Below are 27,342 nucleotides of genomic sequence, written 5' to 3'. Positions count from 1 at the left end.
TTTTACTCTTTTCTTTATTATTTAAATACCATTATTCCTCAGGTCATTACAATATGTGTATTTATGTACATAGTAGAACTCTGGTATTGTAAATAAGGTTTAAGTATTTTATGTTGTCCACTGCATAGATTGTATGATTTATGAATAGGTATCTTCGGTACCACTTTGGGTCTGGGACGTTATAGTGAAAATCATTATGGGTATCAGAGTAATAAATGTTGTTGCAAAAAGAATATAAAAAAATGATATTAATTTGGGGGTCGTTACTCTCTCTCTCTCTCTCTCTCTCTCTCTCTCTATCTCTCTCTCTCTCTCTCTCTCTCTCAATTTCTTCTATGCTCTCTTTGTTTCTTTTGCAAGTCTCACTCTCTCACAAGATCCTACTTAATAATTTTTTCACTCTATTTTCAGTTTTTTGTTTAATTTTTGCTTCTCTTTCGCTTATCTATTCTGATTTCTCTCTCTCTCTCTCTCTCTCTCTCTCTCTCTCTCTCTCTCTCTCTCTCTTTTTCTTTCTCAATGGGTTCTACTCTCTAAAATTCAATTTTGTTTGTATTTTTTTTATTCTAACCTTTATTCTTGTTGTATTTTCTCTCTCTAAGTTCACCTCTCAAATTTCACAAAATTTTCTTTAATACATGATAAGTAATATGATGGGGATCAACATGCACCTCGAGTATCTTTCGCGGATATTGTGACACATGGACAACCACTGGAAGTCCACCATTGGATGTGAACTTTATTTGCAGGTACTTTGAAATTCAACCCCAAATGATCACTTAATGGACTTTTACATTGGATGGGCTTGAAGAATGAAACTAAGGATTTAAGCTTTGGAGCATAAAATTGAAGACCACTTGAAGATCCATGAAATAACAGACCAAAATCATCCCCCTTGAATGCGGCCACTACATGGGGAGACTCACAATTAAAGCTTCTCTTGGAAGCTAGTTTGGAAAGAGGATGACAACTTGCAAGTCAAAGAGTTTTGGTCTTTCAAAAAGAATTTATTTCATTTTAAGTTCTTTAACTCCACTATCATAATTATTCTAGTTCCTAAACACTTATTTCATATGACAAACTATTTCCTAGGAACTTCATTATCTATGTTTTAAATGTTTTATTCTATTTTTGTGTTTTCTTTAATCTCTTAAGAAGTCATGTGTATACTTATGTAAGACTATAAATATGCCATCACTTGTATTGTAAAAAAAGTATTTGCATTATTAATCAAAAGAAGCCTTTGCTTGAGCTTGTGAAACTTGTTCCTCTCCTCGTGATTAAGTAGTGCGAGGCTATGTTTCGTCTCCCCAGAGATTGGGTGGCGAGAGACCACAACAACATCATGTCATCATCAACACTCCATGCCCCACTCCTCTTTCATAGCTCATGACCACAACCTTCCTCAAGCTTCATTCTTGTCTCAAGATTCCTAAGGATCAACAAGCTTGTTCGTGGTGTGATCGAGTACACGTGCGCCTTGATGTTTATCATTCTGAACCTCTTGGTAAGCTCGTTTCAATTCCTTGTTTGTGACCATCTAAAACAACCCCTAAAAGTCCCGTAAGCCTTGAAACCCTACTTCAATCCTAGATTGAAAACCTTGTTCATTCTCTTTGAATCTTCCCAGATTTTCAACATGAACATGCTTGCTAGTACCATGCTTAGGGATATTTGATTTGTATGCTAGAACTTGTGATCTAAGACTTCTAATATAACATCTTTTAAAGTGAACTTGATTACTTGAATGAAAAGATCGACTAAGGGCTTTTAAACCAAATCATATGCATTTTCAAAATCTCAACAACTTGTGATCACTAGAATATGTTTGTGATGTTAATGCTTGGTTAATTCAATTCTCCCCTTTGGTTGTGATATTGTGTGCGTGCTACAAAGAGGGTCAATCGTGGGACTAGAGCTACTTAGAACTGTCTTATAGCATAATACATGCACATTCAAATTGATTTATAAGCAACACAATCTCTCATAGACTTAGCTTCCTTCTCTGCGAATTATTGCATTCAAAAACACAATGATGAATAAATTCATACATGAGCTATACTCTATTTTTTTTAATAAAAAAAGAAAATTTCAACTTGCTAATTTTTGGAAATCAAATATTCAATATAATCAACATGTTATGTGTTAGCATTGGTGGCTACACCATCATTGTTTAAAGTGTTTTGATGATATTAACCTATATATTGTTCCTAGTATTTTCCTATCTTTGCAGATCACGTTTAGTACAGGTACTCGTACATAAAGTACTGGATTGAAGGCAAAGATCGGACCGAGTAGACGTCAAGAATGAAAGATCAAATGGACACTTACTCAGAAGGATCCAAGCATGACCAAAGGAAGCTTAATATAGTCTTATATGTATTTAGGGAGTATTTGAGGTAGTCTATGTTGTAACTTTTGCGGGCGTATTTCTTGCATGATTTCTGAGTAAGAGTTGAGCATTGCATATGCATACTAGGACACTTGAGTTTATAGGATTGCATTAAAGTCACAAACTCACATTCATGGTTTTCAAAGTTAAATTCAAAGAGTTTGTCAAAAACAATCTTAAACTCAAAATATGTTTTCAAAGGGACAAGTTTTTAACATCTTAGTTTTAAGAACATTCTTATACCTGGTCTCAGTTTTGTCAAAGCATGGTTAATGTTCTAAAGCTTCAAAGAAGTCAAATATTTTTTTATAAAGGACATTCTAAGCATATACGATATCAAATGATCTTTTAAAAATGTTTTCATAAATCAAGATATCTTATATTTAAGTGAAAACCCACTTGGACAAGTTTTAATCTTCATTAGACTACATATATTTTATATACTTTTGTCTAAGAATGTTTTAAGTAATTAAAAGGTTTTTTGGTTGGGTTTAAAATCTCAGTTACGCACTTATCAAATTTCTTGAATACCTTTTGGTATTTGGGGCATAACTTTTTCTAAAAAAGTCTAAAAAAGACAATCTTGGTGTCCCTAGAAAGCTAAAAAAAAATCCCATAACTTTTATGTTGATGACTTTTTCTAATTCAGGGTAGTCATTGACGAGAATAAGAGATTTGTCGATGAGTGACTAGTTGACACTAGTCGACGAGTGCAGGGGACTAGTCGACGAGTCCAACGGGCAGAATGACGCTAAAGTGCAAAAACAACTAGTTTTGTTTGAGAATTGCTCCCAACGGTCCAATAATGGCTAGTTGGGTATTTTGACTATAAATACAAGCTATTAGGCTTGTTTAGACATGATTTTGATCATTAGTACAAGCATTTTAGTGAAAAACATCTTTGAATCCAAAACCTAGCATTTTGCACTTGCATTTTAGTTACACATTCACAAAGTGCTCAATCTCTCATACTCATTCATCTTGTTTGAATCATTTCTTGAGAGAGTAGTGTGAGATTGTATTGTAATTATTATCAGCTCATTGTGAGGGGCATTTCTTTGTAATCATCTAGTTGTTGTAAGGTTCTTTGTGAACCATTCGGTGAAGGTTCTTTGTGTACGAACTAGTAAGACATCTTGGTGATCCTTGTGGTTCTTGTTGAGTGCGATAGGGATTTGTTCTCGAGTTGTAAGGTTTCTCCGCCTATGAAGGAGTTTTATAGTGGAATGTGAAATCCTTGGCATGGGGCTAAGGCATGGATGTAGGCTTGGTGCCGAACCACGTTAAAACTCCAGTGTTAAGCTTTCTCTCCCTATACTCTTTAATTTATGTCTTGTGCTTGATTTATATTGTATATATTATGATATAATTGCTTGCCATCTTGCCAAGCTTTTGTTTTGTAGATAGAAAATCTTGAATATGCGAAAAGAGCCATTCAGCCCCCTCTAACTCTATATTGTATATCCGCTGCGGGGCACACGTATATACTCCCGAGCTACGACGTCTAACATTATGGTTTCAAGCACACTATGCACCATTGACCACATTTTGATTTGAGGCCACACATCTAAATAGCATCCCAAACTACATCACTTTTATAAAACACAATTTATAAAGAGGCTATACTCAAATTTCGTGCATCTATTACAAACTTATATCTGAAAAAAAAATATAATTTATTGAACCAAGTAAAATTAAGAATCCACAAAAGAATTTAACTTTCCAAGGAAAATGGAGAACCTCATCCTCTTATGCTTTGTTACTTTAATTATGCCTTCTCTATGGAACCTCCAATGACTCTTCTTTTTCATTAATGACTTTTAAGCTTCTTTTTAATGGAGATAGAGGATTTGGAAGCGAGAGAGGGAGGTGAAGGGTATCAATTGTTGGCATTGTAGGTGGAGGGCTTTTCATAGTGCATGTGCATGTGGATGTGCATTTGTAATGTGATCCAGTTTATTTGTAAGTTGAGTGATGTAAGCATGAATAAGTAAAAGTATGTGACAATTGTCCAATTATGTGAAATTTGGATGATGAGTGAATGTGTGATGGAATAAGTGATGTGTGAGCAAGATGTGCACGTGAGTGAGTGAGTGAGTGAAATGGGATAATGTTTATGAAATTATGCGGGTGAATGAAATTAATGAAATTAAGGGCCAATGGTGAAATAAGATGAGGTTTTAGTGTGATATGATTTGCATGTGTCAAAATGTGTGAAATTCAGTGAAATTAAGTTAGAGTTGGCTACAAAATGGGTGGGGCTTGAAGGGAATTTAGTGACATTGGATGAGATTGAGTGGAATGTGCCTGATTTGGGTTTCATTTTTTTTTTTCATTTGTGAGAGGTTTAGTTCCAAAATTGTATGTGAAGTTTAAATTTGTGCTAATTTTTATGGTTTTTGTGAAAGTAAGTCGAATTAGTGGCGCCATTAGTTTGATGGATTTTGGCTTTCGAAGGAATTAAGGCTCAATTGAGCTCTATTTAAGGTATTGACATTCAATCGGGTCTTAATTTCGAAGTTGAAGTCTTTGACCTTAATTTTGAAATAAAAGGTCATATAGACTTAAATTTTGAAAATTGAGGTTCATTTAGATTTCAATTCGAAGGAGCTCAATTGGGCTTTAATTAAGGAAGTTCAATTGCTTGTAGATTTGTTTATGTGCTCAAGTTTGAACGTCTAATTGTTTTTGAGGTTGAATATTTGTGTGAATTCATTGTGTTTTTGTATTTTGTGTGAGCTTTTGTGGTTGAAATTGGATTATTTTGTGCATGTTTTGCAGATGAAAGTGCCACCAAGATGGAGCTAGTTGATTTTGTATGTTTAGAGTATGGATGTTTTGAGTTGTGAAAATTGCTTTTGAGAAGGACTTCATATAACACATGCACATAGTGAAGGGCAAGACCTTTGTAGTTTTTGATTTTTGGCGAAATGAGAAGATGGTCGAAGAGAGTAAGACTTCGAGCGAGATTGAATATGCAAATGCCCTAAATAAGCTGAGAAACCATTAAAACAGAGGAAAAAAAGGGAAGCTAGGGGGGAAGAAGAAATTTTTCTGGTATTTTGGTGTACTATGAAATAATTTTTGTTTTTTATTTTTCTAATCTTTTAAGAATCAAATGAAAACAAATAAGGTAATTTTGAAAGTTTTTATTCAATAAAAATTTGCCCAAATAAAAATTAATAATATATATTTATATATATTATCAACATTATAATTCATAATAATTAAAGAAATCTTATTCTACTGTTTTGGGAGTAGTTTTAAAATAACTAAAAATTTGAAAACATCATGTTTAAATTTTAAAATAATTTAGATTTAAAAATAAATCTATTTTTTTCAAAAACATATCAAAAATTTTAATTCATTTTGAAATAGAAGCTTTCATCAGGTAATTAGCTTACAGGTCAGACTGACAAAAAAAAAAAAAAAAAAAAAAAAAAATAAATCACACGTGAGGGACGGCGGCAGTAGAAAACGCACCTCGCCCTTCACTGAGCTGCAAATCAGTACTACTAGAGAAGAAAATTCACAGAAAACTCAAAACCCAAAACCCCCACAAACAATGAAGAGCATTCCCTTGCTTCTGATGGGCTGCGGAGGCGTAGGCCGTCAGCTCCTTCAACACATTGTTTCCTGCAGATCTCTTCACGCCAAACAGGTCATAATCTATCGTTTTCTCCCATTTTTCGAATCTCGATGAACAGGCAGAAAATGTTTATAGATATGCAAAATGAAAAAAATTCTGTGCTTTTTTGCCAATAATTTGAACTTTTTGGATGATGAACGTATCTATAAACGAGATGATCTGTTGAGGGAAATCAAGTTGGTCTATTCACATTAGTTGGACTTCCAAGCGCTTGGGTTGCACTTGGTTCACGGAATGTGATCATTGCACAATGATTTAATAGCTCATTAAAAAGTAGGCATCTTCTATGCAAAAAATTGTGTTATTTCGTGTAGGAATAAATCTTTATGTGGTAGAATTTGAGAATAATCATTTTTGTTTATTCTATGCATAGCCTTAAATATAAAAAAATTACCTGCGATTTTGGATTTCAAGAGGGTTTAGAAGGAAATCAAGATTCAAATTCTTTTTTGCAAAATTTTTTTTGGCGAAGAAGAAAAATATTATTAATAAAGAAAGTACAGGGCTCAGAGCTGGACAATAAGAAATCCTCCTCTATAGAACAAAATAGCAAAAATAGAAGAAAAAATAATTAATAAGAGACCCAAACACACAGAACATTAGTAGAAAACTGCAACCCAATCACACTGAACATCCTCAAAAGACAAGCCCTTGAAACTACCAGCAGCAACAGCCCATACTGAAGCCAGATATTAAATCTTATGTACTAAAGACCATGAAGCTTCCTTTCACTTGAATATAGAGTATTCCAAACCAAACACCCCATAACACAGCATGTACCCCAGGCCCAAATCTCTCAAGTGCTGAACTAACTTTGCTCAATGCTCATTCCTAACCCTGAAAAAGAAATACCCAACATATCCTCTACCGACACAGACAAACCTAACTTTCCCAACAGAACCAAAGAGTCATTCCAAATACTCACAATTGAAAAATAATTGAGATGCAGATTCAGAAATTTAAAAACAAGGAACACACACATTTGGGGAAAGAGCCGAAGGCCTTCCTAATCAGTGACAAAGTGTCAGTGCTAACTGATAATTTTATTAAGACCAACCAATCAAATGAAAGCCTTAATATTAGAGGAAACTCTGGCCTTCCAAATACCATCATAAATTGATAAAAAAAAAAAAGACAAGTTCTCTTGGGTTAACAAATCAAAGAAAGATTTGCAAGAGAAATCCCTTCAAGACTCTTGCAACCACTTCCTTACATCCTCCCTGTTGCAAGGATAAAAACCCTCCAACAACCTCAATGAAGACGCAAGTTCCACTACCTCTCTATCATTCCAAGCTCTACGGCAATAAAAGTCTCAAGAAAAATTCTCCCCATGAGAAATTAAAAAGTAAGAAACAGCCCCGTTATGTAATGAAGAAAGTCAAACAAACGATGAAATGACACAAAGAACTGAATCTCCCACCTGTGGGTCTTCATAGAAATGTGTGTGAACCACATCACTTGCCCCATATTTAGTGTTAGTTAGAAAAAAATAAATTGTGGATAAAGCCGAGATATGCATCTCCAAGGGCTCTCTAGAAGATTTAAGGCCCATATTTAGGAAACCACCCGTTTTCTTTGAAGACAAATTTACTTTTAATTACTTTATGCTGAAGAAAGTTCTCCTCTAAATGAAACTACCATAATCATTTACTCATCAAGGCAATGTTTTTAGACTCCAAATTCCCAATACCCAATCCCCTTTCCTTTATCGACCTACAGGTCCTACACACCGCCGCCCACCTAACCAAATGATCTTTCTTCTCCCCGACCTCATTCTAGGGAAAGCATCGCATGATTTTCAAAATTTTGGCCAAAATCTCAGAAATTTCAGTAAATTTTTAGGTTTTCAAAGCTTGTTTCCAAATTGTCCGCCATCATCTATTCTAATATTTCCCAAAGTTTCATTCATAATTTCCACAACTTATTTTTAGTTCTCTGTGTTTCTTTAAATGAATATAAAAATTTCTATCAAAATTGAATGTTGAAATTTTCATAAATTGAGACCCTTGAAATTTCCATTGAAATCGAAATTTTAGTAATTAATATCATGTTATAGATCAATGAATTTTTTACATTATTATTTGGTTTATGATGACACCATGACCAATTTTTTCTAAGCTATCAAATCTTTATACCATGACCATTCTATTTCTAGGAATTGATATTCCATGAATCAAATGTAACCATAGTGTTTATGCTTGGCCCTCTTTCTAATAACTAAATTATATATGAATCTTTGAATTGAATGTGTTAAGCAACATCCAGGAGGGAAACCAATACTGGATTTGTTTTCTGATGTTTGAAAAGTTAAAAGCACGTGTGGCACATGTGTGCGCTCACACATGTGTACTTGATGAATGTGTTTTGTGGGCAATAATGATGCTTGGGATTGCTGTGCTTAAATGGGCTGCAGGGAGTCCGCTTGCGAGTTGTGGGAGTATGCGACAGTAAATCGCTATTTGTTGTATCAGATTTGTTCACCATGGAGTTAGATGATGTCGTTTTAAATGAACTCTGCCGGGTCAAGTTGGAGGGTTCTTCCTTCTTAGCACTCACTGACTATGGTAATCGACTAATCAAAGTTGCTCAACAATATTATGCTTGTTTTTTCCTTTCATTCATTTGTTTGTTGTTTGTTCATTCTTTCCTCCAGGTACATGCCAAGTATATGGACATTCAGAACTGGCAAAAAAGGTTATAGATGTTGCTGCTCGTCTGGGTAGATCAACAGGTGTGGAGCATCTGGACTCTAATATTAGCCTAAAATTCTAGGTATATTTAGCATTTATCTGCCATGGTATTGCTGTGTATTTCTTGAATTTTCATGCTTCATGCCCACCAACACTAGCCTTTCCAAGGGGTGGAGCCCATCGAGGGGAAGGGCCCATTACATCACTCATTAAGTTTTTACCTGCTGTGCAAAGGTTTTCAGGGCTGTTGGGGTGGAGGCCTTGTGGCACAGACCCAAGCTGGCAATCTGTCTTGTATTAGCTGGTCATATATATATTGTTCATAACTTTTAGGCGATTTTCTTTTGCGAGCTTGCTTGTATACTGGGTTAGGGTTTGAATTTTTGAGCATTATGTGATTCTAATCTTCACTGTACCTTTATTTGATTCATAGTGAAAAATTCTCTCCTCTCTTGCCTGTATATGTAGGCTTCAAGCTGAACTATGTTAATTTTGATGTTTGTTTAATGTTGTTTTTCATTTGGCTTGTTTATCTCATTTACAGTTGTGCTTTTTTGGAGTTCGATTGTATTGCACATAAACAATGTGTTATATTCTTCAGGTTTAAAGATATTAGTGGATGTGTTGGCCAGTGAATAATACTTTTTATTTCCCTGTTGTATGTAATTGTATCAATTCCATGTGGCTCAAGCTATTGAGCTAAAGTTTGGTATATAATCATGTTTTTATTGTCAGGTCATAAATTCATGATCCTGTTTGTTAGCAGGTTTGGCATTTGTGGATTGCTCAGCAAGTTCGGAAACTATTGGAGTACTAACCCAGGTCGTTGATTTAGGTTGCTGCATTGTTTTGGCCAATAAAAGGCCCCTTACTTCTACTATGGTAATCAAATCCCCCAGATTTTCTTTATTTATCGCATGAATAGTTGGAAACAAATAATGTTTGTGTACATATATATATATATATATTATATTATATGATAACATGATAGTGTGTTGCACTGCACTCTTTCCAGTAGGGGTGTTCATGGGTTGGTTTGGATTGTTTATGTGCATTTTTTTCAACTGACCCTACCACTATCAGTTAATTGATTTTGATCCTACCTGCCAACCAGGACAAAAAACAAAAAAGAAGCTAAGGAATCAAACAGATTCAAGTTCCAAAGTATCATTCACACCAGAAAAAAAAAAGATTCAAACTGTCAACTGGTTGAAGAGTAGAATAGTAAAACTATAAACAGAAAAGGGGAGCAAAATAGCTAAACAAAGAGCAAAATAGCAAGAGAAAGCAGAAAACGATGTGAGTTTGAGACTTTAATGGCAACTCATCTATGATGGCTCCACAGAAATTGGGACTTCAATCTGAAAATTTTCTCTTTGGTTGTTGGGCAGTCCATCTACATTTATCAAGCTATCATCATTGTTGTTAAACTCCTTTCTCCAATTTTTTTCCTTGGAGCCACATCATTTGGAAGGTTAAGGAACCTTTTAGCATTTGCATCTGGACTGTGACTCTCAATAGGATTAAGATCTGTTACAGCTTAGAAGACCCCATGACTCTCTCAGTCCTGATACCTGCCTTATGTGCCTTTAGTTCAATGAAATGAATGCTCACCTTTTCGTTCACTGTTGGAGGACAAACCATATTTGGAGTGCTCTTTTCTCTTGTTTTGGTGTAGCTCGGGTGGCACCTTGCGTAATGGGGGATTTCTTGCTAGTGAGGTTTTGGTATTTATGAAACATCAGGAAAGGAACAGCTTTGTGGCATAGCCTGATTTTTTCTGTTCTATGGACCCTTTGGATCGAAAGGAATGCGAGAGCTTTCAAGGATTGTTCAACATCTCTTAGCTTGTTATGCGATAGAATAATGTTCTTGGCTTCTTTATGGGCCCTCCTTTTTTTTTTTTTTTGTGGGGATTGTCACTGTCAGACCTCCAAAGGGATTGGAGGGCAGCTTTAGTGTAGTTTTAATGTATCTTTTCTATTGCTTTAGGAGGACATACTGTTCTCCTCTGTGTAAATTGTTTTGTTTTATTGTTAATATATATTTTTCCCTATCCAAGAAAATCATTGTTCTCAATAACCATTTCTACACATACTGTCATCTTCATCATCATAATTGTAGAGCATTAGATGAGAGAGTTATAGAGATTAAATTAGAGGGAAAAAAGAAAAAGTTACAAAGAGACAGATCCAGTGGAAGAAGGTGGGAGCTGGATTGCTGTAGGTGCAACTGGTCGGGGTCTGGCACTTTTTTTTTTTGGGGTTGGGGGGGATATTGTGTTTGGTGGTCAGTCGGTTCAGTTATTTGCTGGTTGGGAAATTCTGAGTTCACCGACCTTGCTGAAATGTTCACTATTCTTAAAACACAATCAATTCTACTCCAAATCTGACAGTTAACTGGTTGGGTTGACTTAGGATGGGATTGGTTAGGTGGATTGGGTGGGTCGGACTGGGTAATGAACTAGCCTACTTTCCATCATCAGTAGTCATGAAAAATGTTTTAGTAACTAAAATTCTGTGTTTGAAAGTTACTTTGTTGCAATTCCCTAGGCATCTTCATTCATTATTTGCATGTAATGAATTTCTCCCTAAAATTTAGAAGCTTTTATAATATGTGAAATGCCTAAAAAGAACCTTTTGATCTCTGACCTGCAGGAGGTTTACAACAAACTGGTCTCACATCCACGTCGCATTCGGCACGAATCAACTGTAAGTGAGTTTGTTTCTTGATGTAGCTAGGAGTGATTTTTACTTTAATTGATGGAATATGATGTTTAATGGTGAAAAAATATTTTGCTGTGACCAGTGGAAAAATTGCTTTTTTGTCATTGATTGTTGTTGAAATTCGTGTTTATCTCATCTTTGTAAGCTAGTTTACATTTCTTTAGAAGTTAATGTTATTGCTTTTGAAATGTGATTTTGCATTTCCTAAAGAGGAGCTTGCAGGACTCATTATTTTCTTGTCTTATCACAACAGTTCTCTTGTGATTGATCCTCTAAGATTACCATAAATCTAAGTAGACTCAAGAAATCTAAATTAATTTATCATTTAAATAGTAAAGAAAAACACCATAAAGTGTTTGCTAAATAATGCATTAACTAATTTATCCCAAATTTTTAAAAATCTAGGATATAGTTATACTCTAGTTATTCTTCGTTCAAAAATCACTATTTCTTTATGTTGACTATTTACAATTCTAGATGTTCCTTATAGAGTTTCCATTAATAAATTTTATTTAGAATAGACTTGGCTTGAAACAGGTTTTATTTTTTTCAAACTACTTGGGTTGGTTCAAACAGGGAAATTTTCATTGTTTTTTTTTTTCCTTCTTACAAGTGTAAGATGCTTAACAGAAGTCAAGCCAATGTATTGGTTTTGGCTTAATTTTGTGATGCATTATAATCCATACCAAAACTGAAACTCCTCAGTGTGCTTTCTTTCACCTGCACCTGAAACCGCTTCTGTGCCTATTCATGCATTGTGCTTCTAAGGTTTGTAATCCAAAATGAAATGTTCAATTTCTGATCACTCAACAAAATTGCACTAATTTCTACAAATCTATCCTGCACTGTTTGGTTTGTGGGATAAAAGATGTTCCCCCAGAAGGTCATTCTCAGGCAGTGTGGGGGTATTTTTGAATGGGATGCCCGTCTCATGGAGGTATTTTTTGTTTGGTTTGTGTTTTGAAATCTTTCTTTCTTACTATATGTTCTTTTCTTATAAAAAAATTCCTAGGAATGTACAACAAGATGCCCATGTCATTGTTTGGCTCTATGTGGGAATCTTGACCAGACATTTCAAAAAGTTTGTCTTATACCCTTGGCCTGTCTATAGAGCAATATATGAAGAATAATCATAATTTCAGTCCTAAAAATTTCAACCATGATAAATGACATAAAAATCCAACACAAAATAATAATATTACTTTCATTTTTTATCGCTTTCTATTTTTAATTTTTTAATAATTTCTTTTGAAGAAGGTAAGATAAATATATTAGCTCGTGAGGAAATGCAAGAAGAATGCAAGAAAGCCTTAGTAAACAGGGTTCCAAGTGAAGAAACCTGTCAAGTCTCCTATTGCCTATAAATTTTCCTTTTACATCAACCAAGATGTTCTTGACCACTTATTCTGCAACAAAGGGGAGTTCTGAAAAATATAGCAATTCCTAGCTTTCCAAATTTGATATATACTTGCTCCCATGTCAGCTGCTCACTCTTTTTTGAAGTCTCACTATCCCTCTTAACCCATTGTTTGTTTGCTTTACAATTCTTTGAATTGTGGCACAAAGATGAAGAACTTAGCTTCGATGTGAATTAAATTTCAATCAATAAAATTCATCATCAGGATTCAAAACTTCATACTATCCTCAACACAGATTCTGGCACAACTCAGATATTTCATCTAGTTTGTATATGAATCTAAATGCATAGGAGTTCCCACTGAGTTAGCTGTATAGCTGAGTGCTGAAGCAGTCCAGTATATTGAGGGTATGTTGTAAAATTTAACCCAAATGGGCAGTCTCTCCAATCCAACTGCTTGTCTTTCAATCATAGAATTCCATTTTAAGAGAAATAGGGGCGAAATACTAATGAACCATGGACCATTTTAAAGGATCCAGTTTGTCTGCAAGATTCTCAAACTTGAAAATGAGAGAAAACATATCATCCAAGGGCCATTATTTTTTTTCCAGAATTTATGAATAATATTCCTCACACATAAATATGAAGGATGTCTATTAAAAAATTGTGCAGTCAATGGGCCTTTTCACTTCTCAGATTCCAGTTTGAGGATTTCAAATGGATGAAAGACCTGTATGCTACCATCATTCTTTATTGGCTAGAGAAATTTCTATTCTGCACTACAGTCGGTCTGGAAAGAGACCTCCAGTTTTCATCTTATTCCTTTGATGTGCATTTGTAGGAAATTTTGCAGGACCAGAGGGTTCAACAGGGAAATGCAAATCACTTAGGCTGCAGCTAATCAATTTTTGTGTTCATGAGAGAATTCTTGAATATAGCCTCATTTAAGACCAGGAATAACAATAATTGAAGAACTCCTTGAAGGAAGATCATAAAGCCGAAATAAAAAACATCAGACTGTTGATTGAGAGTCCTAATCCTTGCTGAGAGAAAATAACTGTTTTTCCCTCCAAAATTCAGGATGTACCTTAGATACTTGAATTTGGTGTAATTATATATAATTTATTAATATAATAATAGTGTATAATAGTACTATATTATTCTATCTAAAAAAAATGTTATTCATTATTGTCCAACCAGCCAAAATAGTGGGGACAATTTAGTTGCAAAAGTGGGATACCCTTGGGGATGGGAATGGGACTCCCATGAAAGATACTCATGGGGGTGCATGGAATAGGATGGGAATCCTTCATTCCTGGGAATCTGAGATAACTGCCATGTCACTTCTGCCCCAGAACACTGAGAACAGGATGCCATGGGCATTGGGAATGTTGAAAGATTGGAACCAAATGGCCCCTCAGAGTTAACTTTAACTTGAACATGTCATTATGAGCTCTTTATTTTTGAAATTTGGAATTTCTAATGACGAGCTAAGGTACATCTTCTTTTTATGTGTTTTTTCCTAGACAGTGACTTGAAGATGGGCTAACTAGCATATTCTTGCAAATAAAGATGGAAAATTTTAAACAAGGCTGATGAAAAATTTCATGGAATTCATTTGCTGTTATAGTGTTCATAAATGCTCTTTGCCAATGCTTTTGATGGCATTTGAATAAAAAAAAACAACCGTGATTCTACCATTCTAGTTATTTTTGTCCTTACCTTTTTAAATTCCTTTTTCTCTGAAGATCTATAGGTTGTCTAAAAGCATCTTTTGTTCCTTGCCTTAACCGTTTGCTGACTAGATAATGGAACTGGATGCTGGAAATATAATTAATTTTGTTGTTTATGCTTGATTTTCTTCTTATGTGCTTCACATTCATAATTGTGTGATATATAAACTTAGACAGCATAGTCTAATGTTTAAATTGGTAAGTGAATATATATGGCGCTGCTCCACTCACGTTATCTTATTTATGGTAGGTTGGTGCTGGCCTTCCTGTCATAGCATCCTTAAATCGCATTTTGTCATCTGGGGACCCGATTCATCGTATTATTGGGAGTTTGAGTGGTATTTTTGGCACTACTTCTTAAGCTGTACCAGCAGATTATGTGTTCCTAACTTCTTCTTGCCTTGGATAGACTTCACTTATGTGCACAGATATTTTTTTGATATCCAATTTATGTATTTGAACTAGGTACGCTGGGGTATGTAATGAGTGAGGTTGAAGATGGAAAGTCATTCAGCCAAGTTGTTAGAACTGCTAAAACCCTTGGTTATACTGAACCAGGTTTGTTAGTTTGTAGCTTTGAAATATTTGACATTCTTTACCAGCTAAGCAGCTGTCCAAGTCTACATGTTTGTAATATATTAATTTGCAGACATTGTTTCACTCTTAATACAAGATTGTAGACAACTAATTATGGGTTCAACTGTCATTTATTTTATTTTGGTCACTCTAAGAGTCTAAGGTGGATGAGTGGTATAACAATAAAGGATAAATTAAGGAACAAATTTATTCGGAATAAGTTACGCATGGCACTTGTAGAAGATAAGATAAGAGAGGGGCGGCTTAGATGGTTTGGGCATTTGAAACGCTGCCAAGTTGTGTGCTAGTTAGGAGGGGTGAGTTAGTTATTGTTAATGGTAGTAGAAGGGGTAGAGGTAGACCTAAAATAACTTGGAATGAGATTGTGAGAAAGGATTTAATAGCTCTTAACTCAGGAAAATGCCCTTGATTGTGTGAATTGGCGGAAAAAGATTCATATAGCCGACTCCACCTGGTGGGACTTAAGGCTCATTGTTGTTGTTGTACTCATGCATGGGTTTATATACAATTTTTTTTCTTTTACCATTTTCATTGCTTTGTTTCTTTTCTATTGTCTTGTTACACTTACCATTTTATTTGTTTTTTTTCTATGCATCTCATTGTCCCTACCGTTCTATCTTTCAAAAAGGGGAGAAAAAGGAGAAATGAAAAAATAAATGGCTACATGATTCGAAATTTGTATAATAATTTGATGTTGCAATTTGTTTGGCGAAATTGATGGTTTACATTTGTTTGTATCTTACAAAGTTTTAATAAATTTCTTGTCTTAATTATGATCGTGCATTAAACTTTCTTATATCAGTAAATTACTTTTTTTAATTACAACAAAGCAACAACGACAACAACCCTTTAGTCCCACTAGATCGGGTCAGCTACATAAATCCTTTTCTGCCAATTCACTCGATCAAAAGCATTTTCCTCCTCTAACTTAAGGACTATTAAATCCTTCCCTAGTACCTCATGCCAGGTTATTTTAGGTCTACTCCTCCCCCATTTAATACCAGAAACAATAACTAACTCACTCCTCGTAGGTGCGCTACTAAGCCTGCTTTTCAATTGCCTAAACCATCTAAACTGCTCTTCCCTGATCTTGTCTTTGACCGGTTCTATGTCTAGTTTGTTGCGTATGTGTTTGTTCCTTAATTTATTTTTTAATGTTATACCATTCATCCAACTTAACATTCGCATTTCGACAACTTTTACTTTTTGTATATGTTGTTTCTTAGTTGCGCAATATTCTGATCCATTAAGCATGACTGACTTTATAGCTGTCTTATAGAACTTTCCTTTTATTTCTAAGGATATTTTACGATCACACAATACGCCTGACACACCCCTCCATTTTACCCGACTTGCTTTAACTCTATGTATTACTTCCTCTTCAATTTCCCCTTGCACTTGCATAGTAGATCCAATCATCCAAGATATCGAAATCTACTAGTGCTATTAATTTCTTGATTATCACGTTTAATCTTCTCGCTAATACTCTCGCTTATGTTACTGAATATACGTTTCATTTATTTTGTCTTATTCCTACTTTTTCGTAAATATGATTCTAAATTACATTAGCTTTTATGAATAGATATCTTTTCTTTTCCTTTGTAGATTTGAATTTGTATCATGAGTTGCATGGATACTCCAAAAGGAGATTCATGTCTATGTTAGAGCTGTCCTTCTTGGGCATGCCTTGGAATGTGTCAGAGTTGCCTTGTTGTATCCAAAATTTCGAAACAATGATTTTGATGTTCTAGAAAATCCCTAATCATGAGAAGATGATATAGAAACAAAGTAGACAAGCGAAAAAGTGAATAGTTAAAAGAGACGAGAGATAGTTTCACTTTTCACTGTCCCATTTGCTCTCCTCTTGTTGGAGACATAAGAATATGGGAAAAAAAGGACTCTTTAATTGAGAGACAAGTCAGGGCAGATGGGAAGATATTAAGTTTTTGTAAAGACGTAGTGATGGAAGTTTTTATATTGATGAGCTTTTGAATGGGCCGAAAATAGATTTATAGATGAAGATTAGTGAGGAAAATCCTACCGAGAAGAAGGGGTGAAGAGGAGGCTGAACTGGGTAGTGATTTTGATTAATGACGGAGGGGACTGCTTATAGGTTATAATGGGGAAGCTCCTTGGAAGTGTAGCAAGTATGCATTTTTATGGGGCCTTTGGTTGGAACGTAATGTGTGGATTTTTTCTGGGAGAAGTTGAATCTGTATTTGGTGTGGGAAAAGATTCAGTTCTTGACCCCACTGTGGTGTGTCGGCTATGGATTTTTTTAAAGAGGCAGGCTTCTAGGAGCAAAGAGATTGGAGGAACACACTGACTTGATAATCTCTCTTTTCTTGGGTATTTTATTTGTTTAGTTTTGGAGTGTCTCAGTTTGGCTCAGGAGATATCTCATTCTCCCTCTTGTAAATTCTTTACCTATTAATGATATCTTCTTTTGTTATAAAAAAAAAAAAAAAAAAAGAAGATTCAGTTCTTGACTTCTTTATGGTGTATTGGGTTTGGAAATTTCAGAGAAGCTGGCTTTCAGGATTTAAATAGGGATTGGAAGAATTGGTTGGATTGATTTCTGTTTTTTTGATGTTTTAGTTTCTGGTTTGTTCAAGATTTTTTGGGAGGTGCCTTTTCTCCCGCTTGTAAATCTTCTTCCTATTAATGAATTTATTTTTCTGTCAAAAAAAAAAAAAAAGAAAGAAAAGAAGATGTGATTCATTAACAGCTTGGGTTTGGATCAGATTCCTTTAATTTGTTGTGTGGTTTGTGCTTTCAATCTCCACCTCCAATGGATGATTTAGAGGGAGTTTCAGGTTCGGAGAGTGTTGGACTAGGTGAGGAAAGAAACAAGGTTGATCAGAATGCCCTGTATTTCACTCTCAACATCTGCTGGATAAAAAGGGTTTGCCATTAGCTGATCAAGATGGAAAGGAAGTCTGCTTGGTTGGTGGTAAAATAAGGCTAAGAGGAAAAACAGGTTGCCTATTTTGCAGTGCTCTATTAACTATGACCGAAAGGGATTGAGAAAGGTTTTGCTTAGATAGAGTTCTATTAGGCTTTTGGCTTGGTTGGTAGTTTTGTTCTAGGCTGCTTCTTAGTCTCTGTTTTTGTTTTCTTTATTGAGCATTTCTTGCCCTCCCTAGTTTGTAGCCTCTTTCTCTCTTTATATATATTTTTCTGTTTCATTTAAGAAAGGCATCTAATATGTCACCCATATGACGACATGCTAGTCATTGGGACATGTTTACTTAGCTTTTTATTTTAATTCATTGCTATAATTTTAAAGGAAAGACATGCGAGAGGGGATGATAAATAGAAGTACAAAGAAGAGGTGGAGTATATTTTTAATTGGATATATAAGTGAACCTTGTCTTATTTAGGAGTTCCTTTTGGGGGTAATCCTAGGTCTGTTGGGTTTTGGGATCTAGTAGTGGGGAAGGTGTCTAAGTGTTTGGATGGGTGGAAAGATGCTTTATTTTCTCTAAGTGATTGTATTGCCCTTGTCTAGGCTTGTCTCTCTGGTATCCCTCTTTCTTGTTTGCCCATTTTTGGACTCCAGTTGGGGTAGCTAGGAAAATTGAGAAAGTAATCAGAGATTTCCTTTGGTCAGGGGTAAGGGAGAACCCGGAGAAGACATTTGGTTAGTTTGGGGATTGTGTGTGGATCGAAGTTGGAGGGTGGGTTGAGTCTTGGAAATTTGGCAGAAACACTTCCTTTTTTGGGTAAATGGCTGTGACGTTTTCCATTTGAGGAATCCCACCTACAGAAAGTCAAAAAGTAAATCTGGTTTACATTCCAATAGGTGGGAAACTGATTGGGATTTGAGATGTTCTATGGAGAGTCCAATATTGCTCATATTCCATCCTTTGATTACTCCTTGCATAAAATATGTTGTAGGCAAGGAGTCTTGGATCCTTTTCTGAAAGATGCTTGGGTGGGGAATTATGTGCTTTTTGTTCATTTACTCCTTTATACCATCTCTCTTTAGTGCATGATAATGTCATTACTTAATTTTAATGGGCCTATTTGGGATTTCTACTTTTGTGGGCCTGTAAATGATAGGAGACTTGAGGAACTCTTTGTTGGTTTTGTTGGAGGGCTGTCATCTCTCATGTGAGAGGGATGGTCAGAAATGGGTTTTGGATTCCTCATTTATCTATTCGTCAAAATTTTTCTTTAAGAATTTGACCAGATCCTTTAATTCCTTCCCCTTTCATCATTTTATATGGAAAGCTAAAGTCCCCTCCAAGATAAGGCGTTTACTTGGTTGGTTGTTCTTAAAAGAGTTAACACCAACAATGTATTGCAGAGTAGGAGGCCTTTGGAGGTGTTATCTTCGGATGCTTGTTTCTTGTGTTTTGATAGTTCAGAATCTGCTTCACATATAATTTTGCATTGCTTTTTCTTTTGAGGGACATGGAAAAAGTTATTTGCTGTTTTGGGGAGAATTGGGGTTACGTCGGATTAGGGCTGCAAACGAACCAAGCCACTGATGAGTGGTTTGGAAGCTCGTTCAGGCTTGTTTATTATTTAAATGAGCTGAATTTGAACATTAATGGACTCAGCTTGTTTCGGCTTATGAGTGGCTCTATTATAGCCCTAATAGGCTTGGATTAGGCTCATCTATCGGCTTGTTCAATAAGGTCGAATTTGGCTCAATAGACTGAAGAGGCTCACAACTAGGGACTGTCTAGGAGTGGGCTTGTTCAAATCAAACTTTATAGCCTAAATTTATTAACCTGAGGCCAATAGGCTGGCTTGGTGGAGGCAAAAAATGCTTAGGCAATATTGGGGCATTTGTTTGCACTTAATAGCCTCTAAATAGAGGTTAGGTGCTGAATGGTCTAATAGTCAGTGAACCAGTATTGTTTGTTTATGTGCTGCATGGGCACTAATGAGCCACCATCTTCCCCCTCACTGATTTAGTCAGCAGGAAATTCCGTAAATATTTTGATGCATTTGCCCCTTAAAAAACCCCCAAATTACACACAAAAATCCCCAAATCCTCACCCAGCTGCACAGCCTCCCTGCTTTTCTGTCTTCTTCTTCTTCTTTGTAGTTGGATTGCATAGCCTCAATGCACAGCTGCTGCTGCTTCTTTTTCTCCTGTTTTCTCCCCATTTTATTCTGCCCAAGCTCCATGCACAGCCTTGTAGTAATTAAATTAATAGAAGATTTCACAAAATTCCATATTTTGGTGCCGTCCGCAGGAATATCCTCTCCCCATCTTCACCACATCCCCTTCTTCATGAGCAACCAGTTTCACAAAACCACTTGCTTTCTGAAATCCCTTTGTGCAAATCAAAACCCACCTCCTTCTCTCCCGCCCCCCTCTCTCTCTCTTCTATATATATATAAAGAGTGGGGAGCCTTGTGGCCTGGGGATGCTCTATATATATATATATATATACATATATAAAGTCCATCTTGGGTTCTCAATAGTATTATAAGTTCAGTTAGATTTTTGAGCAATTATGGTTGGTGATGGCTGCAAAGATGTGTTTGATGGTGGAGAGGTGGATGGGGGAGGTGGCGAAGCTGAGGAACTAGGTCTGGTTCCCGCCTCGGAAGCCAAACCCATATTTTGGATATGAGCTATGGCATAACCATGCATTTGATGGTGGCTCTTGTTTTTCTATGTCTATTTATTTATTATTAACAAATATATTTTTTTAATAACATATGTACTGAGAGAAAATATTTTTTACTGATATTTTTATGTTGTATATTGAAGAGACATTATTTTTGCTGTAATTAAAAAAAATGTTTTGATTTCTAAAAATGCCTTTTATTTTTAACAAACAGTTTACAATTTTGAAGGTTAAAACAGGAAAAAAACATATATTCAGAGTTAGTTACCAAACAATTCAAATAGTTCAGCATTTGGATCCAAATATTGTTCTAATTATATTCAGTTCTCAGTTCACAAATTCATAACTTTTGGCATTTAGCGCTAAATGCTTAATTTTCTCAAATATCCCCTAGCAAAAGCTCCTTTTCACCTTTTATCTAGCAAAACCTTAAGAACCTCACTTCTCTTCTAGTGTGTGGTTCCAAAAGAGTCAAACTGTTGGTGAGCATGTCAATGGTTAGGCTTGGCAAGGGCTCATCAGCTTGTTCATTTGCATTATGAACAAGCTTGAGCATGTATATTCAAGCTCGGCTCGAGCTCAAGATAGGTTGAAAATTTAATAAATAAATTGAGCATGGTAAATCTTGGCTCGGCTTGGCTCGTTTGCTGGATTAGGTGGAGAAATTATTTCATATCTCTTTTATGGGTTTTGGGAAGAGGGGTGATTTAGTCTTGTGAGTTATTGCATCTTCTGCAGCTTTATGGGGAATTGGATGGAAAGGAATGATCGTATCTTTTTGGGGAAGAGGAATTTTAGCACTTTGCTTTGAGATAGGATTCAGCACATGGCTTCTATCTAGTCTTTTCCACCCGACTGTTTTAAAGGGGCAGTTTTCTTGGATCTTTAGAGAGATTGGAAGGCAATTATGTTTTGAGTGTATCTAGAATTATTTAGGTTTTTTATAAGAGGATCTTATTCTCCTCTTTGTACATTGATTCCTCTACAATGAAAATATTTTATTTTTCTATTAGAAAAAGATTTTTGCCCCAGTCTAGCAAGCAAAATTTTGACAGGACTTTTTTGGATGCATCATGCATTTGAGTCTTCAGCGTTTTTGCTTCAAGTGGTTGGCCTTGAGAATGAAACATGCACATTTGTGCTTGAGAATACCATTGCACTAGACACAAACACCCTAATAATATCACATATTATTTAAATTTGTCTATTGGGCTGCTCTCATTGTATTTAGCTTCTTCTTAGTTTTTCTTTGTAGTTATTGCAACATAAAGGTGTTAGTCCATGAACTGATACCTTGAGGCTGCCAATGGTGTCATCATAATCGAGATCTATGTATGATCTACTAAATTGCCGCACCCCCCACCTCCTAGTTTTTGCTTCAAATGGTTGCCCTTGAGAATGAAACGTGCACATTTGCGCTTGAGAATGCCATTGCACTAGACACAAACACCCTAATAATATCACATATTATATAAATTTGTCTATTGGGCTGCCCTCATTGTGTTTGGCTTCTTCGTAGTTTTTTCCTTTTAAGTTATTGCAACGTAAAGGTGTTAGTCCATGAACTGGTACCTTGAGGCTGCCGATGGTGTCATCATATTCAAGATCTATGTATGACTAGTGCTGCACGACCCTCCACAAGGCATGAAGTATTCAGTTCGTGACACTTGGTATCAAAGCTTGGTTAATTGTGTTGTAATTCAATTGCCTTTGGATTATGGGATTGTGTGAAGCATTGGTAAGGGAACCATGCTATGCACTAATAATGAGAGAATTGATGTGCTCAAGGTGCAGGTTGAGATAACCAATAATGTGGCCATGGAGATGGTCTGACTTGTGGAACATATTGATGTATTGGAATGATCCTATAAATAGCATAGTTCCATTGAGGAATTGTCGTAAGAATTCCGTACTATAGTAAAATCGCTACAAAACCAGAATGGTGATCATATTGCCAAGATGAACTTGTTGGTGCTATTAGGAATTCCAATTCTATAAAAGTAGAATGTGGGAAAGCAAAGGTGCTAGAAGCTAGAGCATATGGGGGTGCCTATGATGTTAAGGAGTTGGGGAACTTCATGGAGCAGTACTTTTGTGTGGTTATGATTAATTTAGAGGAGGTGAAAGTATCCATGATGATAATGTGCTAAAGTGGAGATGTTAAGTTGTAGTGGCGTACCAAGTACGATGAGATTTAGAATAGTTAGCTAGACTTAAAAAGAGAGCTTAAGGTCTCTTTCTGGACAATGTTAAGAACACTACTCAACACAAACTGCGTGATCTTAAGCACACCGGTACATAAACGGAGTATGTGAAACAATTCTCTGCTTTGATGTTGGATATCCAGGACATGTTAGAGAAAGGCAAGCCCTTCTATTTCCTTTAAGGATTAAAAGCATGGGCAACGCCTAAACTTCATAGACAAAGAGTTCAAGACTTGCCTACTGCACAGGCCGGGGGGGGGGGGGGGGGATGTGAAGGCATTAACTTCAAAGGAAGTTTCACTGTCTCGGTCTTTCAACCCATCCAGTGGTAAAGGTAAGGCGGCGTGCTTCTTATGTTGAGGCCTTTATAGGGTAATTGATTACCCTCACAAGTCAATGCTCAACGGCTTCCAAGTTTTCATTGTTGTGGGGAAACAAGGACTAGTAGATAAGGATGAGGAGGAAACCTAGACGATAGGTGCAATGCGGTTATTCAACTCTTTGGAGAGGCAGATGAAAGAATTAAGAGTTATCCAGGCTAAAGGGTTAATGTTTGTGGATCTGTTGATGAATGGGAAAAGCACCTTTACTATGGTGGATACTAAAGCTACTCATAATTGTCTCGCAGGGGGAAGTCTAAAGACTCAACTTAAAATTGGAGAAGGACTCAAGATGCATGAAAGTGGTTAACTTTGTAGTCAACCCACTCTGGAAGTAGCCAAGTAAGTGGCTATGAAGCTTGGATAGTGGACATGACATGTGAATTTCATAGCTATTTTGATGGATGATTTTCAAGTGATACTTGAAATGGAATTTGTACGGGAGAGTTAAGGTGGTGTTGTAGAGAATGAGAATGAATCAATTGTATATTCAATTGTGTATTCTTTACGTACTCGGGTCCCTATTTAACATGTACACAAAGAATAAATTGAAATGTGTATTGTTTAGCTTTGGTGGGGGGTCTCAATTTATAGCCTCTGGCTTGTGGCAAGATCTCATGGTAGGTGGTGGTGGCTCACCCACCATGGTAGGTGGCCATCATTCACCAACCGTGGCCGTCGTTCACATTGCTGGCCATCATTCCACACTCCTCCTCAAGTTGGATCATAGATATTGACCATATCCAACTTGTATGTGAAATCATCAAAACTTTGTCGAGCTAGTCCTTTGGCAAAGATGTCGGCCGTTTGTTCTTTGGTAGGAACATAAGTCATGCAAATGGTTCTTTCTTCAACCTTGATAAAGTGTCTGTCCACTTCTACATGTTTGGTCCTGTCATGCTGGATTGGATTGAGAGAGATGTTAATGGCTGCTTTGTTATCGTAGTAGAGTTTGATAGGGAACTTTACTGTTACATGCAACTCCTCCAAGAGTTTCCGTAACCAGAGTCCTTCACATATCCCTTGCGCCACTGCTCTAGACTCTACTTCAGCACTACTTCTGGCCACAACGTTTTGTTTTTTGCTTCTCCAAGTCACCAAGTTTCCCCATACAAAGGTGCAGTACCCAGAAGTGGACCTTCTATCTTCTGTTGATCCTGCCCAATCAACATCATGTGAAGACTTCTACTTCTTTGCTTTCACATTTTTCGAAGAATAGTCCTTTGCCCGGAGATCCCTTGAGATATCTAAGAATCCTATACACTGCTTCTAGGTGACTTTCCCTTGGTGAATGCATGTATTGACTCACCACGCTTACTGCAAATGCGATGTCGGGTGTAGTGTGTGATAAGTAAATTAGTTTGCCAACTAATCTCTGATACCTTTCTCGTTCAATAGGTTTTCCGATGTCTTCTCTTTTTTTTCCTGCTTCAATGGGGGTTATCGCTTGGTTTGCACCCAAGCATGCCGGTTTTAGTTAGGTCTAGGACATACTTCCTCTGAGAAACACTGATTCCCTTCTTTGATCTAGCATCTTCCATCCCCAAAAATTACCGCATTTGTCCCAAATCTTTTACCTCAAACTCAGTGGCCAAGACTTTCTTCATCCTGTCCATCTTTGCTATGTGGTCTCCAGTTAGGATGATGTCATCGACATATACAATCAGAATTGTATTCTTCCCATCTTTAGACTGCCGGAAGAACATAGTATGGTCTGATTGTCCTTGCCGATATCCTTGGCTCTTAATCAGCTTTGTAAATCTATTGAACTAGGCTCTTGGAGACTATTTGTGTGACGCCCTGATTTTTCATACCATTTTTTTTTCCAATATAAATACAACATATTAGTCTCATATCGGCCATGTCAACACCTCTGATACCATTCAGACATAATCCGACCCGAAGTGGGTACCGGCATAGTCTTAAATTTTCACGAAATTGTCGAAATTTCCGATTTCCGTCTTCCTCGAAATCGAAATGGCATTTGATTTCCGTCTTGCATAATTTCTGTCGAAATCTCAATGAATCATCCGAAATTTATCGAAATCTTGAAATTTTAGCGAAACTTGCCGAAATTTTAACTATACAATGAAATTCAAATGAGAAATTTAGGAGTGAAGTGAAATTCTATTGTTATTTATTTTATTTATTTTTTCGGAACAAAAGATTATTACAAGTGCTTTTGAAATTATATGAAAAAATAAACTTACAGTAACATTTTATTTAACCATTCATGTCTAAATTATCATTATTTGTATAATAAATAATATTTAAATGATTTATGAATTTCATTTGTATTAACTGAATATGTTTAATGTATATTATCTTAAATATATTTGATACACATACTATTTTACAACTTTTACACCTCATACAAAACATAGATGTATTTAATTTGTAATATATTAGTCCTAAAACTTATATTATTATGTTTGTTAACCATTTCTAAAGTTTCACAAAGAATTTCATGCTTTATTACGGAATTCCATTACTTTTTCAAATCGAAATCGAAATTTGAGTCGAAATCGAAATTTAAGACCTTGGGTACCGGGTACACAATCATTCTCATAAACACAAACCTAACAGCGGAAGTCATTATATATATATATATCACAACGAATACACATACCAGAGTATTAATTCATCCATAAATACATGTCTAATACATTCTCGAAAAGAAACACAAAATGCTCTAGGGGAATCCTCCATCTCTAGCTTAGAATACTCACCCTGTCTACGCAGGGTATCAGCTCCCCTCTATCTTGGAGCTCTATCACCTGGTCTATCTCCGTTTCCTGAAATATTTAAATGATTAGGTGAAACAAATCTTAGTAAGACGGAATAAATTATCTACAGTGTGTGGCAGTATGAGTTTCATTATATCATAACAAATATTCATTTCAGTGATAATATCTTTTGAGAAAATATACCATTTATACTCATAAACATATAAATATAAAACACAAGCTTTTACAAGCTTTAATTCCATTTCCCAAATTCATTTCCACGCCACCCATGTTTACTAGCGAAGTTCCCGAGAATAAGGGAGATTACATGCCCATACATGTTGCTCCCCTATGCTCTGATATCATTTGTATCCTTGCCCGATTAACTCGGGTTCGGCTACAACTGATACTTATTAGGGCACTCACCTTACTCAGTAAGTCCTCAGGCGGAGTGTTTTACTTCGCTTTCATTATTTATATTATTAACTCACGCTATTTCATTTCTCATTTCTATTCTCATTTCCATTTTCATTTCCATTTCCATTTCCATTTTCATTTCATTTCCATTTTATTTTCATTTCACATCTAGCTCATGAGTGTCCTCGGTAACCGATACATCCGCGTTTGTAACTTATGGCTGCCTTGAGGATATTTTCCATGCCATGCTTCACCCCATGGTCAAGGTCACTCCCTACATTCTACGCCATGCTTCCCCCCATGGTCAGGGTTGTGCGGCCCGAAGGCTATACCTAACCGCGGTTGGCCTACCCGATTGGATCAAAATAATTATACCATATACTCGTCTGTAGTACAAATGACCTGCTATATACCTTGGTCCGAACCTAGGGGGCAAAACAACCCTTCACACTGGCTCATTTGAACTGTCATGCCACACGCTCCATGAGTCCGTGTGGTTGCACTTAATCACCACTAGCAACGGTACCGTGCTCATTTCAACAATACATCCATCCATCAGGGTTTCATTTCCACATTTCAATAATTCACAATTGCACTATTTCACAATGCAATTTTTCACATTTCCAGTATTCTCATTTCACATTCATATTGCAGTATTCACGTTGCAATATTCACATTCTCATATTCACATATCAATATTCACATTTCATCATTCTCATTGCAGCATTAACATCGCAATGTTCACATTTTCAGTAGTCACATCTGAAGATTTACATTGTAGATTTCACATTGTAGTATTTTAATTTCAAGATTTACATTGCAGCATTCACAACTCATTTCATCATTTCAATAATATTTCATCAATTCAATGCTCATT

At 36.0% G+C, this 27,342-nt stretch overlaps 1 protein-coding gene across 3 annotated transcripts in view; it reads left to right on the top strand.

The window, feature by feature from the left end:
• The first annotated feature begins 5,839 nt into the window (after positions 1 to 5,839).
• LOC131148018 (uncharacterized) overlaps positions 5,840 to 27,342 on the top strand; it is a 58,632-nt gene continuing 37,129 nt past the window's right edge. For all 3 annotated transcript variants that reach the window (XM_058097757.1, XM_058097756.1, XM_058097755.1), the window contains exons 1-7: positions 5,840 to 6,053; positions 8,455 to 8,605; positions 8,695 to 8,772; positions 9,498 to 9,613; positions 11,389 to 11,442; positions 14,798 to 14,885; positions 15,013 to 15,105. In XM_058097757.1, the coding sequence (XP_057953740.1) occupies positions 5,958 to 6,053; positions 8,455 to 8,605; positions 8,695 to 8,772; positions 9,498 to 9,613; positions 11,389 to 11,442; positions 14,798 to 14,885; positions 15,013 to 15,105 (676 nt within the window). In that variant the 5' untranslated portion in view covers positions 5,840 to 5,957. The remainder of the gene's footprint in view (positions 6,054 to 8,454; positions 8,606 to 8,694; positions 8,773 to 9,497; positions 9,614 to 11,388; positions 11,443 to 14,797; positions 14,886 to 15,012; positions 15,106 to 27,342) is intronic.

This window comes from Malania oleifera, chromosome 2 (assembly GCF_029873635.1).
Source record: "Malania oleifera isolate guangnan ecotype guangnan chromosome 2, ASM2987363v1, whole genome shotgun sequence".
Taxonomy (NCBI): Eukaryota; Viridiplantae; Streptophyta; class Magnoliopsida; order Santalales; family Ximeniaceae; genus Malania; species Malania oleifera.
The sequence above is the reverse complement of the archived record's forward strand: the minus strand, read 5'-3'. Positions and strand labels throughout refer to the sequence as shown.